Source organism: Lathamus discolor, chromosome 1 (assembly GCF_037157495.1).
Source record: "Lathamus discolor isolate bLatDis1 chromosome 1, bLatDis1.hap1, whole genome shotgun sequence".
NCBI lineage: Eukaryota > Metazoa > Chordata > Aves > Psittaciformes > Psittacidae > Lathamus > Lathamus discolor.
Window position 1 is genome coordinate 112,339,707 of NC_088884.1, and position 15,317 is coordinate 112,355,023.

Genomic DNA, 15,317 nt, shown 5'->3' on the forward strand with positions numbered 1-15,317 from the left:
GCATGTAGGAGCAGTTTATTTCCTGACAATGATATGTGTGAAGTGCTGATGCTTTTGTGGTAGTGTTCTTTAGCTTGCTTGGTTTGAGGTAGGTCGGTTGGGGTTTGGATCTTTTTTCTTTTTTTGCTTTGTTTGGTTTGTTTTTTACAATTTCCACCATGATTGAAAGATATTTCCCTTACCAGCTTTTATTTGTTCCATCTTCGTGCTTTAATAAATGAGTTAAACTAATTTTTTCCCTCTTGGAAGGGAGAAACAATGCATGTATACATAGATCTACCTTTCTTATACACAGTTACAGGGGCAGTTCTGTTTTAAAAGCTATCGTAATTTAGCAGAAAGACAAGACAAACTTAACACATAAAGTAACGTTATCCCAGTTTAGCCATGCAAGTGGCTTTTCTGAGGAAAATATGCCTTACAAGTTAAGGCAGGACTCCAAATTCTTCATGAAACATCAATAAATTATTGTCCTAGTCTGGAATTAGGTAGCTTATACGGCTTAAAGAGAGATTGCTTGGGAAAAAACATGTCTGTGGCCTGTTCTGGTAGGAATCTTGTGGATTTCTTGATTTCCTTAAGCAGAATGGAGGGTGAACGCTGGTGCTCCTTTTTTTTGTCCTTTCTTCTGCAGGAATAAAAGCACAGCATTCAGTCTCGAGTTTCGGTAGGTGGCGGCATCTCAATGTTTCAACAGGAAATTACGTTCTAGAGAAATTTACTGCTTAGACTACAACTCCCAATAAGCACAGCAGAGAAGATACTGTACTTCATTTTGCACAAAGGTCACCAAATATAACACGCCGATTGCGCTCGCTCGGTGAGTGACTGAATTAACATTTATTTTTAAATGCCTCATAGAATCAGCAAATGTTCATAAAAACTGATCGTTGGATTGAAAAATGTATTTCTTGTGCTTGCTTGTTTGAAAAATATTTATTGTGCACGTTTGTGAGGCTGAAAAATGTATCTATAGTGTGTTGTGCTTACAAAGTGTTAAGGTGATTTACAGCAGTACTTGAACAGTTTTTGTTGTCTCTTTTCTGCTGAAAAGATACATGTGACCAAAAAGACCCCAAAAAGCTTCCTCTGCCTTCAGGGAGCGTGTAAGATTTGGGTAGCAGGGGGGAAGAAATAGTGCAGTGGTTTCTGTGAGAAGCATCTGGAAGTTTCCCAGGTGTCTGACAGAGCTAATGCCAGCCAGATCCGAGACTCACCAGCTGCTGGACAGGGCCGAGCCCATCAGTAATGGTGGTAGCATCTCTAGGATAATGTGTTTAAAAACGGGGGAAAAGTTGTTGCACAGGAGCAACTGCAGCCAGAGAGAGAAGTGGAAGGACCACCTCTGCAAACACCCAGGTCAGTGCAGAAGGAAGGGAAGGTACTCCAGGTGCTGGAGCAGAGGTTCCCCTGCAGCCCATGGAGGTCCATGGCAGAGCGGATACCCACCTGCAGCCCGGGGAGGACCCCATGCCAGAGCAGGGGGATGCCCAAAAGTGGCTGTGATCCCATGGGAAGGCTGTGCTGGAGCACAGTCCTGACAGTAACTGTGGCTCATGGAGAGAGGAGCCCATGCTGGAGCAGGTTTACTGCAGGACTGGTGCCCCTGTGGGGGACCCACACTTGGAGGAGTCCTTCATGAAGAAGGACTGCACCCATGTAAGGGACCTACGCTGCAGCAGTTTCTGAAGAACTGCAGCCTGTGGGGAAGGATTCGTGTTGGGGAAGTTGGTTGGTCTTGATAAATAAGCTGTCAGTGACTTAAATCAAAGATTTAATGGTTTTATATATTAGAATGGAAAGAATTTTTCCATTCAGTTTCTTTAGAAGTCTGATTTGTTGAATCTGTAACCTTCAGGGGATCACTGGTTTTGCTGCAACTGTTGTAGGGAAAAGCTGCTGAGAAAATAGACAGGATTTCTCGGCAAAATCAAATAAATTAATAATTTGGTTTAAGATACAGGACACTGAATTTGACTTTGCAATCTGACCCACAGCTTGGATTTGAGCATCTAGATGACAGTGTTGTCTGCTAATTTAGGGGAGATTATGGTATCTTTATCTTAACTTCTCAGTGAAGTACTTGGTATGTTGGATTCATGTATATTTTTTTAAGACTTCAGGTTCTTGGGATGCCTTTCTACATTCATAGCTACATCAACAGATTTTGCTCTGTGGGTTAAAAGTGCAGAAAGTTTTGGTTATTGATAACCCAGTTAACAAATACCAGATACTGCACTCTCACTGAAATGCAATGGCTTAACTCTGAAACACCCTGTTCAGTAGTTTGTCCCTTACATAACGAAAAATCCACAGGAGGGAGAGGATTGCATTTGCTTTTTAGTTACCTGTCTGCAACTTTACATGCTCTTTTTCTTTAAACATGCCACAACATTTCAAAGTGTGTGCTTGGGCAGAAGATAGGAGGGCAACGTTTTGCCTTTTGTCTGCTACACACTGAGTAAGGTAGAACATCTTAGAGTTTCCCTATTGCTTGTCCTGAGTATGCTCAGTAGTCCCCTGAGAGCAAGGAAGGTGAGAAGGGCAAGAGAGGACAGAGCTTTATGATTCTCCCCTCCTCTCTGCCTTCTTGCAGCTGGGAATTTGCAGTGCTGGAAGTTTCCTGAGACAATTCAGAGCCAACACCAAGGCCCAGGGTATTGTGTGGAATTGATTGCAATCTAGGAAGTTGATGAGCTCGAGGAATAGAAGGCAGACCTGCTTTCTACGAACAGAACAGACAATGGAAACACAAGATTATGAACTGCTGTGCTTCTGTTTCATCTTTACTTTTCTGTTTAAGGCAAAACAAAGTCTGGCTTCTGCTATAAAAAAGCTTGGCTTTTGAGCTCAGATACCTTCTGATACTTTTTTAGCTTCTTACTATAGTAAGAAAATAAACTAAAACAAATATTGAGGCAGCCTCCCCTCAGCACCCTGGGTGACTCAAGGTCACACTGCAGCAAAACAGGACAGTCTGTGAAGCGATTTGATGTTAGAGCTACTCAGAATCAATTCTAGTTTTTGGAATGAGTTTGCATCCGATTCCCAGGAATGTTGTTGGTTCATCTTTTTGTTAAAGATTCTGTGACATCTTCTGTCTGCACAGATCAGCAGCATGGGTCGGCTTGATGGGAAGGTCATACTGCTGTCGGCAGCAGCACAGGGGATTGGACGAGCAGCTGCTATAGTAAGTGGGAAAATTTGTTCTCCTGTACCTAAGCTAGGTTCTAGTGCTAGTTTGGCCAGGGACAGCCGCACCAAGCAAGTTCTTGAATTCATAAACTGTAGATGAAGCCAGAACTATTCATTGAAAAAATCAGGGAATAATAGAGTCACTGTATTGCATGCATTGTGCTGTTTGAATTTCTGAAAGTCTGAGGCTCCAAGTGGTGACATCAGGCAAGGATAAGGGCAAAATTCAGCTGCTGCAACTGCTTTTTTTTAACAATACACAGCTGGTACTGTCTGTACCTTTAATCCTATATCTCTGCTGCTTTGCTCTGGAAGAAGATAAGGGTAGAAGGAGTATTACTTCTTATACCCTATAGTAAAACAATGATATTTTATTTACATTAATCATTGACATAACTCTTACATGACACTGACTGCACAGCTACAGTGTTGTTCACCATGAGCAACTGTGAGAAATAATTCAGAATTCAATCACTTGAACAGAATTCAACATGTGTATCAACTTTCTGGCTACCTTTTAATTCCTTTAGACCAGTTCTCCCCCTGCCGTTTCATTCTTCCATAGCAGACAGAGAAGCTAGTGAGGTTATCTCTGTATCTCTGTATTGTAATCAACAAGCTGGGTAAAGCTCTTGTAAGAAGAATTTCTGCCAATCCTAGTTAGTTTCGCATGCAGTTAAGAAAGCAGGAGACTGCTAATCTTGGCACTTACATTAAAACACTTAGTCCAAAGGAGTAGATAATTGTACATTTGTAAATAGCCAACAAGCATGGAAGGAAGACCATTTTTGTTAAATGCCACTGTCCTTTTAAGCTGCACTTGAGGTGCTTATTTTGAAGATTAGGGGCTACAGTCTGAGATGTCAGAATAATTTTGACACAGAGGTTACTTTGTTAGCATAGGTGTTGATTTATCAGTAATCATAGTGCAGAGAAAGAAGGCTTTGAGGGGAGCATCAAGAATGAGAGAGTATCTCCGGTTAAGTGCCAAAGAAAGTCATGTTTGTTTTAATATTGCTCTATTCCAATGGTTTGGTTGTAAAGTATTTTCATAAAGGTACTATGTTGCCATTTCTTTTTATTACTTGTGTCTTTATCTGTCAAATCCCATTTATATCCAACAAGACAGACAACTCTAGACCTACCTGTTTATAACAGGCTTACTAGTGTCTGTGCAGCTAATAAGGGTAATAATAGTACCAGTTGTCTTAGTCTGGTTACTTTTATTATACTGTATTTATGGATTCCATAGTTTAAGGAAAAGATGTTAACTCTTGTCCTTTATCACATACAGTTACTTAGTTGTCCCCAGGATGTCTGGTAATTGATGCCTGTTACTCCCCGACATGCCCTAAATTAAAAGTGAGAGATCAACTGCCTTCAGCCAACTTTGATTCAAGCCAAAAAGGAAAGGAGGAGGAAACAATTATTTTTCTGGTAAGATCTGGACTATCTAAATATAAACTGCCTCTCTTGTATTCTTCAGGCTTTTGCAAAAGAGGGAGCCAAAGTCATTGCTACAGATATCAATGAGCCTAAGCTGCAAGAGCTGGAGAAATATCCAGGTAAATGACATACAGTAGTTTTTGGTTCAGCTTTTGCAAGTTTTGGTGTAGAATGGCTGAAATCTAACTTCAAGGTAGGGCAAACTTCAAAAGACCAGGGGAAAAAAAAAAAAAAGAAAATATCCAGACTAATTCTTTAGGTATTGGCATTGCTTTATTCTGTGATGTGGAATGGCAGAGATTCAGCATGTAACATACTGCAACATCAGCGTATCGGACAGAGTATTATTCAAGGCATGCGAAATAACTTGAGGTTTTTGTGTCACAGAGCAGCTCATTTCTGCTTCCCAGAGTGGCACCCATTTCAGTTATCTTTTGAGATCACTCGGTTAATTGTCAAACACAGCACTCTAAAAGGCACAGAATGCTTTTCACTCATCACAATGGCTAGCATCCAGCTATACAAAAAGTAAATTTAGTGTCTTGCGTTTTCATGGCAAGTAGTTACAAAGGAACACCTTAAGAGGATAGCTGCCTACTAAAGTTGACTATGTCTTCAGAAACTAACCCCGCAACACTAGATAAGCCTGTTCCATTTGCACAAATGTTCAGGCCTTAAGATGACTTTCCTACTGATGTCACAGGAACATACTGCAAGGAGTAGTTTTGCGTAGCTGTGTTTCTTAATCATAAGTGACACAAGCGTGCACCGTCATAGAAAAATAACTTTTCAGTCTTGAAATAAAAAGTAAGACTTGGATGTATTTTACAACTGAAAATTCTTCCAACTTAATTTGATGGAATTAATTGGATTTAAGGAATTCCTGTTATAGGGTGACAGTCAAATATTGCAAAAGCACTTTTCTCTAGCGCAGGTTTTAGAGTGAACGTTGGTCTCTATTGACTGGAGTTCACCAGAAGCAATCCCTTTGTAACTCTTTGGGAACTTTAGGACTTTTCCAGCTTTATTCTGCAGGTGTTTAGAAAAGTGTTAAGTTTTCAACTGTGTGGTGTTTTTCTTTCTGCTGCTGTGGTCACAAGAGGTAATTTTCCATATACTCAGAGCCATATCCATTCTTTTGACATACAATTAGTTAAGCTGCAATTCATCAAGGCTTGGCACATTGTGGTCTTTGAATTTTATCCAGGAGAGGTAATTCCAGTGTGCTGATGTAAATCATCAACCTGTAGTCTTAATTGCATCATTATACACAAATCTCTTCAAAAGTGTCTGTATCATTTAACTAAGGCATATGAAACCTGTTCAAGGACATGTCAGTTTGACTTCAAAAGAAAGAGGGTTTTATCAATTTCAGATCAAATTCTCCCATAATTTAGATATCGCTCAGATGCTTTACAGGCAGCTTTACAGCATGTCTAGAATCATGTATGCTGGATGAGACCTCTGGAGGCCGTAAACATCTTGCCTGCACTGTCCTTACAGTCCTGCCTATTGCTCAAAGTAGCTGTGGTTAGCGCAGGTTGCTCAGGGCTGTGTTGAGTCAAGTTCTGAACATCTCCAAGGATGGAATTTCATCAACAACCTCTGCAGGCCCCTTTTCTGGTGCAACTGCTCTCATGGTTTTAAAATAATAATGATATTTAAAAACACACAAGAAGAAACCTCCAAACAAACACTTTTCTCAGAGGCCCACAGCAGAAAGATGAAAGTCGACAGAGAAAGAAGTTGGAACATGGGGAAGTCTGACTGAATATAAGGTGTTTGGTTGTTGTGGATTTTGGTGGTGGTGTTTGTTTGGAGGTTTTTTCTTGCGTGTTTTTAAATACATGGACATGGAAGCTTGTTATGATTATACAGATTCTGTAATTGTTCAGTTTGAGAATATAGCGGAATTCAAGCTTATTGGAAATGTTTTTTTTTTATGGTAAATGATGTTAGCTCGTCTGCTTGCGTGATGCTGTTACAACAAATTGAATCAGCTGATCTTTCTTTAGTTCCCTTCTGAAATTTTAGGAAGCATGACCTGCTGTCCATTGCTGCCCTGATTTAACCACTGCACTAACCTAATGATTAAGTGCAGCTCTCAGTCAGTGAGCTCCATGTTGCGGTGCACCACTGAGGGGGACTGCAACCTGTCAAGCCACTTAAATTGTAGGTGCAATCCTCAGCAGTTCAGAAAAATAAACCGATGATCCTTAGTCAAATACAGTGAAGCAAATACCATGTTTTTCTAGGCATTCAAATACGTGTTCTGGATGTCACCAAAAAGGAGCAGATAGAAAATCTGGCCAAGGAGATTGAAAAGATTGACGTCCTCTGTAACATTGCAGGGTAACAAGCTTCCATTTGATCCTACATTTTTTTTTCAATTTTCCCTGTCTTCCAGAAGTACTTCCTTTTACTTAAATGCATCTTATTTCTTCTGCTTTAATTCACTTTATGCCTTTAAGACAAACTTTCATGTGTTTTCATCAAACCTGAACTTCTCATGTGTAGCCACGTTACCCAGGCCAAGACAGAATGGCTCTTGGATTTGTTGTGTTTTCCACACTCTGTGGGTGCCCAGCACTAATAGCTTTGGCCCTCCTAGCACAACAGTGAGCAAAGCTGAGGGTCCGCTAGTGCTCTGCTTTTCTTTGGTCTTGCTTGGCAGTAAGGACAAAACATTTCTTTGCACATACTGAGTCTGCCTTGTGTCCCTGATACTCATCTGAAGAAATACACTGTTGCTTGCTTTCTTGGAAAGAGCTCTAGTCCCTCCTTTTCAGGGTTGGAAGAGTTATCTAGTGCAAAATTATATGAGAAAATGTGCCTTAAAAGCCACAGAAGTGTAAACTACAGACTAATCCAGTTCATGCACTTATTCTAGGTTTGTTCATCATGGAACCATTCTGGACTGTGAGGATCAAGACTGGAACTTCACTATGAACCTCAATGTTCGCAGCATGTATCTAATGATCAAGACATTCCTTCCTAAGGTAGGGATTGCTTGCCTGTGATTTTGTTTTCAGTCTCTGCTGCACTGTTTAAAGTGTGAGAGGTCTAAATTGTTGCCACTGTGACAGCATGGGATTTGACATAAAAATGCTAGTATGCAGCTTCTAAAACTTTCTCTGCATTGTATAATTCTTCACGCAGACAACCTGTCTAAAAGATGTGGTAGAGAAGATACATCCAGGGGCTTGCGCTATGTAACTAAAATCCTTCAAATGCAGAGCTGCAAATCTTTACATAACAAGTGCAATACAGTGCTACCACATTCTACTATAGCACACAGCTGCACAAAATAATTGCAAATAATGTATAGTAACATGAATTTTCTGGAACTCTTGAAAACTATCTTGTGAAGCAATTCAGTGCCACTGATGGCAACATGCTGGTTATATCAGAACAGTGTGGCAGCATGAGGACACTTGTTGACATAATAACTGGGTTTGGGACTACAAAAACTTGTGAACTGAATAAGGAGTTTATATTCCTGTAAATGCAAAGGCCACATGTGGAAGCTGTGACCATGACTGGATGGCGATTACTCTTTTCAATCTTATTCCAGTCCTTCTGGTTTGGGTTGGGTTTTGGTTTGTTTTATAGGGGGTTTTAAGCTGATACCTATTTTCAAGTTTTCTCTATAAAAGCTTTAGGCACATTGGGTTTGGAATGCCTAGAAAGATTATAACCTGAAGAAATCTAGCTACAAATCAAAGATGCTAGAGTTGTGATTTAGTCTTCTGCAAAGCTAGCATTTGAATGGGATCTGTGAGTAACTGCCTTGGTAGATGGCATAAGCAGAGTTACTACATAGTATAGCTTACTGTGGTGACAAAAAGGCAATGATTCCAAGGCACCTATCACAGGAAAAAAGTTCTTTCCTGTCATAGTCTTCACTCCTGAGATGACTCAGAAGAACTTAGTGAGAACGTCAGAGTCTGCTTTACTACTTCAGTCAGCAAATGAAAAAGATAAGCACCCATTTGTGCCAATTAAGCTTGGCTACCCTGTGTATCCATTGCATGTAGGGCTGTTCCGTGGATTGTTATGGGCTATTGTGCTGGATCTGCAGATGACAAAACAGTCTGCATTTGAATGACTTATGTATCCTCTTGCAGATGCTCAAACAGAAATCTGGAAATATTATAAATATGTCTTCTGTGGCATCCAGCATTAAAGGTCAGTAGCTTGCTAGAGTTCCTTACATAAATCTCAGAAATTATGGGACTGCAAAATAAACCTTGCACAGCTTTGAAATGAGAGGGCACTGCCAATCCTGGGGAGGGATACAGTTAAGGAAAAAAAAAGAGCACACATTAGCTCATATGTACACACAAGGACACGGATGGCAAATTGCGGAAACACTAAAGATGCTTGCCTCTGAGCTTTTGAATCTGTACTGAATGTTTCATAGTATCCTTTCTACCAGTTTGTATTAAATAAAAAGGAACTGCTTCCAGTGATACCTTGCTACATATGTACTTCAGAGAAACAATGAAGAAATGACAATTACATCAGCACTGTAGCTATGCTTCCCAAGGAAGCCTGATGGTGACTAACAGATGGGTCTCTGCTGTTCCCAAATCTTTCCTCTGTTAGCTTTTTTGACTACTCCCCAAACTTACACTACTGAAAGGTCTTTGCTCTCATGCGTGCCTGCATAAAATTCTGGCAGTCAGCGTTTTTGTTAGCCTGTCCTTACAGAGGGACTACAGGTGCTACAGGAAATGCTGGGGCCCAGCAGTAGGTGTATATGGAACAAACTTGATTCTTTTTTTCTTTCTTTAACATGTTTCTACACTGCCTTCACACTGACCTTCTGTTAGGAGTTGTGAACAGATGTGTATATAGCACTTCAAAGGCAGCAGTTATTGGTCTAACAAAGTCTGTGGCTGCTGATTTCATTGAACAAGGCATCAGATGCAACTGCGTATGTCCTGGTAAGTGTTTATACATTATTTTGTAAACTAGGAGCAGATTCTAGAAGGCCCAATTTACTTTGACATTATTAACAAAGAATAAACTTGAAAGTGGCAACTAAAGTTACCAACAACATAAAGGTACACAACATAAAGGTACAGGACCTGCTTGAAACATTTGAGATTTGAAATAGCACATGCACACTATATATGCATTGCACGCTACTTGAATGTTTATTTTCACATATACAGTCTAGGAAGATGGGAGCAGACAAGGGCTAGCTAACAGGCTAGCTGTGGTTTAACCATCTGAAAAGTATTAAATCCGATTCTCAAAGTCCCACCTTCTCTCAAAATTTAGAATCCTATGCCACATTTATAGTTTTGCAGTCCTGAATTGTATTATGAAGTTACATGTAAGTGTTAAGACATACAGATAGAATCATGGAATAGTTAGGGTTGGAAAGGGCCTTAAGGTTCCAAACCCCTGCTCACACTAGACCATGTTGCCCAAGGCTCTGTCCAGGCTGGCCTTCCACACTGCCAGGAATGGAGCATTCACCACTTCTTTGGGCAGCCTGTTCCAGTGCCTCATCACCCTCACAGTAAAGAACTTCTTCCTTATATCTAACCTGAACTTTCCATGTTGAAATTTAAACTTGTTACCCCTGGTCTATCACTACAGTGCCTGAAGAAGGGTCCCTCCCTGGCACCCCTATAGGCCCCCTTCAGATATTGGAAGGCTGCTATGAGATCTCCATGCAGTCTTCTCTTCTCCAGGCTGAACAGCCCCAACTTTCTCAGCCTGTCTTAATATGGGAGGTGCTCCAGCCTCTGATCATCCTTCTGGCCAGTTGGGTGAATAGATCCTGTGGCCAACTGGTTTTTGATAGATCCACTGAACGGCATTTTTTGTCATGATTGCTGATGGTGAATTTTAACACTGAATTTAAAATTTTGCATAGGAACTGTTGACACTCCATCTTTACAGGAAAGAATCCAAGCCCGGCCTAACCCAGAACAGGTGTGTACATACATTTAACTCCCTTTAAATATACATACGCAGCAGCACTTTGCCCATTTTCAGGAATGTCCCCTATATCAGAGTATCAGTGATAACATAGCAGCAGTGTCTCCTTTGATAGTTTGGTCAGTTTGTACTCAAGACAGAAGTCTTAATGTGTCAGAAGGTTACTATTAGTGAATACAGAGGGTCTGTCATCTATGGAAGCATTTGCAACCATTAGTTACAGCATCTGGTGCAAAGGTAGAAGATATTTTCTACTGGGGCATGTGGCAGCCACAGACTAGTGCAAAACTGTAATAGAAAGGGCATCCTGGCTATGCATGTCAAAATTGTTTAGAATGATTACCCATAACTGACTAGATAACTGAGAGTCCTCATTTGAAAGGTCTGGGAGTATCTACCACCAAAGGAAGAACTGACTTACAGTGGCTTTACTCTGGAACCAGAGATCTAGGTCCAGTCTCCTACCGTTTTTAAACCTGAAATTCATACCAGTGTTAATATTCTAATTTGTCTAGCATAAATTCCCTACTCAGTGTACTAAAAGAATTTGTGTCTTACGGCTTATTTCCAGTATTGCTTTATACATGTCAGATTAAAACAATTAGTTTTCATTTTTGATATACCAAATGCTCCTGTGTATATAGGCATTGAAAGACTTTCTAGCCAGACAGAGGACTGGTAGGATGGCTACTGCTGAAGAAGTGGCCCATCTCTTTGTGTACTTGGCCTCTGATGAAGTAAGTATGAACATTAAAATTTCCTGTCACAGAATCTTGTGCTACTTTGCTGTTTCACAATAGAGAGAAGTTGCTTTAGGAGGATTTGCATTGTCTTTAAGATGGATTTAAAAGAAAAAAAAAACACCAAAAAGCCCAAAGCCCACAGTATTTTACTGAGTTCAACCTGGGTTCAATGCAAGAAGTACTCTGAATGTTGACAGTGATTGGTAAGGCATTAGGTGTTTGGTAATGTAGGCTGGTGGTTTGATGTCATCCAAGCAAACTGACTGACCCCAGATCATCCTGAATGATATGAGAAATGGGCTTGTCTGCTTTTCCACATTTGTACCATGGCTAGATCATGTTTTAAGGAAGTAGAATTAGTAATCATCACTTACCTGCACTGTTCAAGAGCAAATTCAAATTCACTGTTCAAAGAGTGTTGAACTGCTGGCCATTTTTAGCTAAAAGGGCTAATGCTCAGAGTGAATTTACCCTTTCAGCACAGACTCACTGAGGTTGTTACACACCAAATTCTTAATGACCACTGCAAGTACTACCAATATTAATGAGCATGTATCAAGGTAATTTTGGGTGCTATAAATTTACTATGAATCTAAAACTGGGCTGGCTTCATCTGGGCTTGTCCAGCAGTCCCACTGACCATAACACAGTATTTTAATGGAATTAACACTGTCTTAATGTTGCTATCTCTCAGTAATTTGTTTCCCATTTTCATCTTGGTTTTATTGTTCCTGTAAAGCTACTAATTTTTTTGAGTCTGGTCATAGGGTTTTCAACCATACATAGACAGAATGCCAGTTTTCCAGTATATTCAGTATGCTTCAGTACTGACATAGAGAAGAATGCCAACAGCTTAGTTGCTTACCTCACAATCTGCCTGATTTAACGTTTCAGTTAGGTGTCCTTATAATTATTGGCTGACCTGATCAGATTCTGCCAAGCTAAAGAGCTAGTAACATCATAGTGTGATGTATTATTCCTGCAGGTAAGACATCTATAGTCTAGTTCATGTGAATATTGCTCCTAATAATACTTTTGATACACTCCCCCAAGTTAGCCAAAAGGCTTCTATTTCTAAGTTTGTTTGTATTCTATTTATTCAGGTATTTCTGTAAAACAAAACAAAAAATGCTTGTATAAAAAGAATGCCAGGGTGTTGGTTTATTTTTTCTTTAAATTAAAAGAAAAAGAGTTTCCCTGTAATTAATAGCCATGAAAAACTAGTTAAAATTGTTACTTGTTATGTAATTTCAGTCTGCCTATGTGACCGGTAATGAACTAATCATTGATGGAGGATGGAGCTTGTGATTGACCCTACTTGCAAATGGAAATTCATAGCATGAAAGACAAAAAGTGAGGATTGTGTTTCTCGGATAAGATAGCTGGCAAAGATTTAGATCACCCATATGATGTCCTTCAAAACAAATTTGGTACATTTTTACTGTTAGATGTTCTCTTTCTAGATTGGTCTTACTAATTCACTTTTCCCTAAATAGTGAAATACTGGAGTAAAACATACTTCATGTGGCTTCAGTTTCTGGTAACTCCAAGAACATGAGAGAATAGCAATTTAACATGTAAGATTTCAGAAGGCAAAGAATATTATTAAAGGTACAAAATCTTAATTGTGCTTTAAGCAAATCTGAGTGAAAGTAACTAAATACTACATTTATTATCATCCTGCAAAGTATCTGGAAGCTAAACATTCACAATTAGATTTCCTACTAGCATTGACAGACTGTCCTGAGAAAATGGAGCAACTAGTATTAAACCATCCAAACTGATCCTGAACTAAGTGTGGTTTAAATAGAAGAAGCAGAAATAATAGGAAATTTGAAGATATGAACAACTGAATAATTTTGTTACTGGTAATGTTTCAGTATTAGAGAACATACTAATTGCAAATTTCACTTGAAAGCAGATTCTGCTATGCAAATTATAAAGTAAGTTCTTTTTGCTCAGTACTATCATTAGCAAAATGGTTTAGAACTGTAAGAGCTGTAGAAAAGCACTCTGAATTGTTGAATAGAATGTCCAATGCCTGACAACACTTACAGATCCAAAGTGGGCAGTGCAAGACAGTCAAACACTAGATACTTAGTGTATGGGTGCATGAAACTTCCTGTGTATACAGCAGAGGGTCAGTGTACATGCACAGCTGGTTTGTGCAACTGCCATGTCCATTTCCCAGATCCTGGGCAAATTAGGTTTTTGAAATCTGGAAAAGCAGTAGCACAAAAAGCAGGATTGGCTTGTTGGATTGGCCCCTTTGTGAAGTTTGGGAGGGATTTTTGTTTAAGCACATAATTACTTCATGAAGACCATGCTGTTTTCTTGAAGTAGAAATGGAGAGGAGCCTGCTCTAAAGCTTAAGACTAAAGCTTGCAAAATGTAGAGAGCATTAAGATCATTGTAGTTCTACAATCACTTAGAAAGCACATTAACTAGTACAGAAGAGCTCCTAGTGGGAGAAATGGAGACCAGAACTGTTTCATTAATGGTATAGATCACTCCTAAATTGGTCTTGGAAGTATCATTACTATATTTTGTTTGTTTGTTTTTATCCTTCCATGTACACAAAGTACTATGCAAGGACATCACTCTGGCAGGCATGGATGAGGCTATATGTGTGAGAATTATGCTTACATACACAGGTGGATCTCCATTAATATGCTTAGACTTCTGGCACACAATCAAAAGGAGTGGATTTTACAGCTCTAGATAGAGCAGATATATTACTCTTCAAAAAGATGTATTGATACTGGACAAATGTCAAATCCTTATGCTAAGTGCTAGGCTTTGTATTCTATTGCTTGATTGTTAAATATTAGTATAATTCACAAATATAAAAACACAAGGCTGTTTCTCTGAAAAGGACTGTTTCTACAAGAGTTCGTGTATGTTTTTGTTGTGATAGCACATGGTAGCTTTGATTTATGAATCAGAAACCTATACACAGAAAGTCTCATACTCGGGGGGGAAAAAAGCCATAAATCCTGACCCAGAGATCTAAGGCACATGATAACCTGAATTCCAAAACTATTTGTTTTGCTAACATACTATTAAAATGGACACGAATTACACAGGCTGGCTGTCTATAAATAAGGTTACCTTAATAGAAATTGCATGCAGCCCCATTTATCTAGTTTGTGAATGAAGCTGTATGTAATTTCATATGTATTCATATATTTTAAATACATATCTATGTGGCGGAGGAATTAAAGAATAAATGTACTGAGTGTGATTAATCAGTAATCAGAAAGCACTGGGGGAAACGTTTAGTATTTTGTGTGTGTTTCTGTAACAACTGCCATGTTTTACGAATTAAGATTTTCAGTATTAACTGATAAACTAATAAAAATTATTTGATTTCAAAGATGATTGGACATGTCTAGCTAAAATCAGACTTATTTTAATAAATGTAACTTTTACAAAAGAGACAGTATTGTGGATGTTGGCTTCTTCAGGCTCATTTTTGGCTTAACTTTCACCCTTAATTGTGGTTGGAGCACTCTGATCTTGTGTAGTTTGTTTAGGGGGGTTTTGAGTACCCAGTATTTCAAAAAAAGACCCTGGCAGCCAAGCAGGATTGAGCTGAGGTAGAAATCCAGAGTTATCCAAACTGGTTCCACTAATGTTCACTGACATAAATTCAAATGTTGTTAAGTTGTTAAGGATACCATTTCAATGGGTTTGGGTTTTCATATGAAGGCCAAAGTCCCTCCTCTATAGTAGGTGTTTTCAGACTTACCTTGAAAAGAGAATCTTCCCACTGCAGTAACACAGGAAACTTGCATTGTGTATTCTGAAAATATAATTAAGAATCTTAGAGAAAATTCATTACACTTGTTGGATATTTTACTTTATTAACATTTCTAAGTTCACTGGTGACTGTAACACACAGATGCTACTCAGGAAATGCTGCTTTCGTCAAAGAATTCCTTCGATAAAAGGAGATGCCATTTGCTTTTTATG

The 15,317-nt window shown here is 39.2% G+C and overlaps 1 protein-coding gene across 1 annotated transcript; it reads left to right on the forward strand.

The window, feature by feature from the left end:
• The first annotated feature begins 658 nt into the window (after positions 1 to 658).
• Positions 659 to 14,780, forward strand: BDH2 (3-hydroxybutyrate dehydrogenase 2). Its single transcript, XM_065690996.1, has 10 exons — positions 659 to 820; positions 3,110 to 3,190; positions 4,682 to 4,760; positions 6,897 to 6,993; positions 7,532 to 7,640; positions 8,769 to 8,829; positions 9,477 to 9,590; positions 10,535 to 10,593; positions 11,244 to 11,336; positions 12,597 to 14,780. The coding sequence occupies exons 2-10, from the start codon at positions 3,119 to 3,121 to the stop codon at positions 12,648 to 12,650; spliced, it is 738 nt and encodes a 245-aa protein (XP_065547068.1). The 5' UTR covers positions 659 to 820; positions 3,110 to 3,118; the 3' UTR covers positions 12,651 to 14,780.
• Positions 14,781 to 15,317: the final 537 nt, after the last annotated feature.

Coding starts and splice junctions, on each gene's coding strand:
- BDH2 (XM_065690996.1), top strand. CDS start 3,119: ATGGGTCGGCTTGATGGGAAGGTCATACTGCTGTCGGCAGCAGCACAG. Junction 4,761..6,896: donor AGAGCTGGAGAAATATCCAG/GTAAATGACATA, acceptor ATGTTTTTCTAG/GCATTCAAATACGTGTTCTG. Junction 9,591..10,534: donor ATGCAACTGCGTATGTCCTG/GTAAGTGTTTAT, acceptor AATTTTGCATAG/GAACTGTTGACACTCCATCT.